The sequence below is a fragment of the Leishmania donovani genome, chromosome 33, assembly GCF_000227135.1.
Source record: "Leishmania donovani BPK282A1 complete genome, chromosome 33".
Taxonomy (NCBI): Eukaryota; Euglenozoa; class Kinetoplastea; order Trypanosomatida; family Trypanosomatidae; genus Leishmania; species Leishmania donovani.
The window spans coordinates 282,429-288,079 of record NC_018260.1 but is presented as its reverse complement, the minus strand read 5'-3'; the positions used below and the strand labels follow the sequence as shown (position 1 = coordinate 288,079).

The 5,651-nt window shown below is 57.0% G+C and overlaps 1 protein-coding gene across 1 annotated transcript; it reads right to left on the bottom strand.

Annotated features, from left to right (window-relative positions):
- Positions 1-961: 961 nt before the first annotated feature.
- On the bottom strand, positions 962-3,154 carry LDBPK_330870 (2,4-dienoyl-coa reductase fadh1, putative; the record flags this gene model as incomplete). Its single annotated transcript, XM_003863863.1, has 1 exon — positions 962-3,154. The coding sequence occupies one exon, from the start codon at positions 3,152-3,154 to the stop codon at positions 962-964; it is 2,193 nt and encodes a 730-aa protein (XP_003863911.1).
- Between the last annotated feature and the right edge of the window lie 2,497 nt (positions 3,155-5,651).

The following is a 5,651-nucleotide window of genomic DNA, read 5'->3' as shown; positions in this document are numbered from 1 at the left end:
GATGCACCGCCCTGCCAGCGCCAGAGGTGGCTCGGCATTTGGCAGGGGATAGGGGAGGGGATAGTGCATGGCTTCCTCCGACCGAGTGGGGGGGGGGGAAGGTGCGCTGGGCCCGGAGATGCCACGCACTGAGGTGCGTCCACACCCCGTTGTGAAGGGTGTGCTTGAGAGGAGGGGTGGGAAAGAGACACATGAAAACTACGGAAAAGAATCAGAGAACAGTGCAGCGGAAGGGGCCAAGAGCCAAGAGAAGTTCCGTCCCCCTTCTTCATCATAGAAGCAGGACAACGTTCACACACGGACACACACGCACAGAGAGAGAGAGATGGCAGAGCAGCAGTGACTTGAGTAGAGGAGCCAAGCCAAAGACAAGAGAGAAGAGAGGGAACAACGACACGAGCACACCACAACGGAAGATTCATCAGAATCGATAAGCGGCTACGCGGTGCGACGGTGCACCGCAAAATAAGAGGGGAGAGATCGAAGAGAAGAGATGCAGAAAGGGCGCCACACACCGACAGGCACAAAGGGAAGCGAAGAGAGCGAGATACAAACACGAACGACAACAACGAGGAAGAACAGGGCGTACGTGCGAAGCGAAGAGACGAAAGAAACATCGAGAAACAGGAAAGCATGTGAACCTGTGTGTGCAGTGTGTGGCGGGCGGGCGGAGAGAGGGGCCGAATGAGCAACCCACACGAGGAAGAGAAGCATATGAAAATATAGTATATATATATATATGTTGCAAGAAAGCAAAAGGAGAGGGCAACGCCTACGTTATGAAGTCATCGCGTGTGTATGCATATGGGTGAGGCAGGCGGGTGTCGTTGCTCATAGCGCTGGGCAAGGGAGGCTTCCGCCACGTACAAGAGCAAAGAAAGCGAACGGCCAAGAAGAGGAAGAGACATCGCACTTGACCCGCTAGCACTGTGCCGTACTGTAACGGCAAACAAGCCGACCCTCACAGACGTATCGCCACGCTGTGAGCTTGCAGAATGGCCAGTTTCGCATCCAGCTTCTTGGTGAAGTTGCAGCCCCCTATCGTATGCAGATTCGACAGAACCGGCGTTGCGGCCTTCTCAAACTCCTTGTTTGAGACTTGCCCAGTGCATAGCACGACGGAGTCCACTGCCAGTGTCTGCTCCTTGCCCTCCTTATCAACGTAAACGAGGTTTGTGCCGTCGAAGCTCTTGTAAGTAACCCCATCCACTGCCTTGACGCGGTTCATGCGAATCTCGAGACGATGGATCCACCCGGTCGTCGCACCAAGATGTGCGCCGAGTTTCCCACGGGTGCGCTGGAACATGGTCACCTCGCGGTAAGGACGAGGAGTCACAGGCTTCACGAGACCGCCTGGAAGGGGTGAGCAGCTGTTGCTGCCGCTTGCGCCGGTGGATGTGCCAGCCTTCTCTTCTTCCTGCGCAATGGCAGCAGACTTGATGCCCCACTTCTTTCGGAACTCGGCGTTATCCTGCTTTTCAAACTTGGTGTACTGCGCCGCGGCGACCGTCTTCGCCGAGGTGCTGTGCGGGGAAGTGAGGAACTCTGCCATGTCGAAGCCAATGCCACCAGCACCGATGACGGCCACCCGACGGCCCACCTTCTCCGGATGCAGGAGTGCCTCGGTGTACGAGAAGACGTTGGGATACTTCTCCATGCCGGCAATGAGCGCACCTGATTTGGCGTGCGGCTCACACCCGGTTGCCACCACCACCTCGTCGTAGCCGCCGGTTGCAACCTCCTCCACGGTCGCGCGCTTGCTCAACTTCAGCGTCACATTCGCGTGCTTCTTCAGCGTATTTGTCCAGTAGTCGATGCTGCTCTGGAACTCCTCCTTGCCGGGGATGCGCTTGGCCAGGTTGAACTGGCCGCCCAGCACCGAGTTTGCCTCGTACAGCGTGACGTGATGGCCGCGATCGGCTAGCGTGATCGCGGCGGACGCGCCAGCGGGGCCGCCGCCGATTACGGCTACCTTCTTCGCGGCGGGCGCGGGTAACGCTGCGCGTTCCGCCTCATGCGCGGCCAGTGGGTTGAGCATGCAGCAGGCCGTCTTTCCAGTGAAGATGTTGTCCAGGCAGGCCTGGTTGCAGGCGATGCAGATGTTGATGCAATCGGCCGCGCCTGACATTGTCTTCTTCACAAAGTATGGATCACTGAGGAAGGGGCGCGCCATAGCGACGAGGTCCGCATCGCCGTTCTCCAGCACTTGCTCCAGAATGTCAGGGTGGTTCATTCGATTTACCGCAATAAGAGGGATGTGGATGCCTTGACGGCGAAGATGCGACCGGACCGCCGCTGTGGCCCAGGTGTACCCCGCACGCGGCACGGAAGTAGCGATGGTCGGCACGCGGGACTCGTGCCAGCCAATGCCGCTGTCGATGATGTTCGCCCCAGATTTGGATACCTTCTCCGCCAGCTCAAAAACCTCCGCCTGCGTCGAGCCGTTGGGGACGAGATCCAGAAGTGACACGCGGAACGCGATGATGAAGTTCGGCCCCGTGGCATCCCGCACTGCGCGGAGCACCTCCAGTGGAAAGCGGATGCGGTTCTCGAAGCTACCGCCGTAGTCGTCGGTGCGGTGATTTGTGTGCCGGGCGATAAACTGATTCAGCAGGTAGCCTTCGGAACCCATAATCTCCACCCCATCGAAGCCCGCCTTCTGAGCGCAGATCGCAAGGCGAGCAAAGTCCTCGACCGTCCGTTGGATGAGTGGGACACTCATCTCCACCGGCACCTTCTGCGTGGGAGAGATCTGGCTCGGAATCGGCGACGGTGCCACGCACTGATCGCCGGTGGAGTAGCGGCCGGAGTGCAGCATTTGCAGCAAAATGTGCCCGCCCTCGACGTGCACCGCGTCGGTGACACACCGCAGCTGGTCGGCATCCTTCGGGCCTAGCACGCTCTCACCAGGATACAAAACGCCCTCAGCGCTGGGCGAGAAGCCGCCTGTGACGATGAGCCCGGCCTGGCCTTTCGCCCTCTCCCTATAGAAGCGTGCGAGACGCGCGTACGGGTTGCCTTCAGCGGCTGCGGCGGAGCGAGTCGCGTGTATCGGTGACTCCAATCCCGTGTGCATGCTGGCCATCACGACGCGATTGCGCAGCTTCGCAAAACCGAGATCAAGCGGCTCCAAAATCTTTGCATACTGCTTCATTTTTTTTTTTCGATTTCTTTGCAATGTGTGTCACGTGTGCGGCGATGAGACGTCGCAGGTGCGTGCTCGTATGCCGTGGGGCAGTCGCAGTGACGGTCACACTCGACGAGCAATATAGGGTCCAACAAGCGATCTGAAAGAGAGCAGCACAACCAACAATAAGAAAGAGGATTACGTCACGTGGATAAAGATCGGTCAACGTGTGCGTGTGTATGTATGTGTGTGTGTGTGGAGGATGAGGGCCGCAGCGGAGGCGGGGGTGAGGGAACACGGTTAGTGTGCACAATGCAACGGGGAGGATATGGGTGCCAAACTGAAATATGCTTTGCCCTTTGTGGGTCACCATCACACATGCGCACGTAGACATCATGCACGCATAGATTGCCGTGTTATAGGTTGCGCCCTCCTCACCGCGTGCCCCCGCCCCTCCTCGAGAGCGAACGGTGCTGCATATTGTTAGACGGCCACTAGTTTCGTTTCGTCGCTCCTTCCATTTGACACGCAGGCGGGCGTGTACTTGATGGGGCTCGATGCGTTTGTGTATCACGTGCTCCCTGTACTTTGTTTTTTTTGACCCTTTCTCGGCCCACATTCAATGAAAAGGGACTCTCTCTTTCCACCCGCCCCAACCGTCGCCCCTCCTTCTTCGGTGACGGGCACCCCACGCGCCCATCTGAGGCTGGGCAGTCAGCCGGAAAAGAACGAGGTCCTGTGCGTGTGTTAAGAGATGCGAATAATAGGCACGGCACTGACCGTGGAACCGACAGCACATATTCCTTTTGCACATATATACAGGGTATAAGTGTAGGCTGCTGTGTATATTCTCTCTTTGGCAGTTTCGTGTTCGTCACTTGTCTACATACATTCCAGACCGCTCTGTTCCGGCTGTTTTCGTTTCGCTTGCTCTTTCCCATGTCTCTCGTGCGTAGACTCTCGTTTCCCCCCGTTCGTGCGTGCGTGCGCGTGTGGGCGTCATCCTTTTTCCCTTTGACGCATGTTCTCGGTGCATACATCTTCCCTTCTCCGTGTGCATTGGGGGAGGTGGGGTGGTGCGTGAGTCTCGCACCGGCGTGCAGGCACCGAGGCACCAACAGCAAGAAGGACGGACAAGACTCACATGCATTTCTTTTTCGTTTTTTTTTCGCTAAAGAAAACAACAAAAAAAAATACACGCCGGATCAACAGCGCCACAACGAGCCTCGGCGGCACTGCTCCCTGTAACGAGCACCCACCACACGTGCGCAGAGAGCCGCGAAACTTCAGCGTCGAACACGCACGGAGACAGATATATATGGAAAGAGAGAGAGGCCTTTACGACTTGAACCGAGCCCTTTGCATCAGGCCCTGTATGCGGGAGCGCTGATCGGCAGATGCGTGTTGACGAAAGCGCGGCAAAGGCTACGGCGAGAGAGGAAGCTGCGCAAAGGCACCGAGGCATCGAAGGGGAGAAGGCGGGGAGGGGGAGGGGGGCACTTTCTTCAACTAAAACACACCACTAGCCCTTTTCCGCCTTCATCGCCGCTCGCTGCTCTCGTCCACCCATGACCACACCGTCATCATTTTTGCCCCATTCCTGCTTAGCTCCACGTGGCCATTTCAGAATACGCACGAAAAAAAAAAAACAAAAAAAAAACAAAAAGAGAAACACAAAAGTGTTTTCGTACAGCGTGTGTTATAGGAGAAGGCGCGCACACACGAGCACAGAAAGACATGCGCGCGCGCGCCCTGGCAAAGGGCTAGACGAGCCAGCAGCGACAGAGAGCATTCCTGAACTCAACCAACCGGCTTATCAGCGTGCATGCGTCTGGCGTTACAGCGACAAGCAGAGACGCTATGACTGTACAGAATTTTACGGATCGCCGTCTACCACTAACAAGAAGAAGATGCCTCGAGAAACCAAACGCCACGTGGTCCTCCTTCCCTCTCGATCGGCAGAACGCACCTAACAGTCATCGCCGAAAGGCATACAGTCACAGAGTTCGACAAGAGCAGCGACACATACTTCACTGAAAAGACGAGAAGTGAGACCACGACGAGCACTCTCATCGCTGCCGTGCACCCCAACGTCAAACGAAGCCAGGATGTAGCCTCGAGCAGAACTCACTACCAGGCAAACGTGTCCACGCCGACTTCACTTAGCGGAAACACATAGGTAAACCGAAATCTCCGCGTTGAGCGTCCTCACCCACACACTGTCTAGTAGGCCTCCTCCTCCTCGTCGTACTCGCCCTCCTCCTCGACGGTGGCGTCCTGGTACTGCTGGTACTCAGAGACGAGGTCGTTCATGTTGGACTCGGCCTCCGTGAACTCCATCTCGTCCATGCCCTCACCGGTGTACCAGTGGAGGAAGGCCTTGCGGCGGAACATACCCGTGAACTGCTCACCAACGCGGCGGAACATCTCCTGGATGCAGGTGTTGTTGCCGATGAAGGTGACGGACATCTTGAGACCCTTGGGCGGGATATCGCAGATGGAGGACTTGATGTTGTTCGGGATC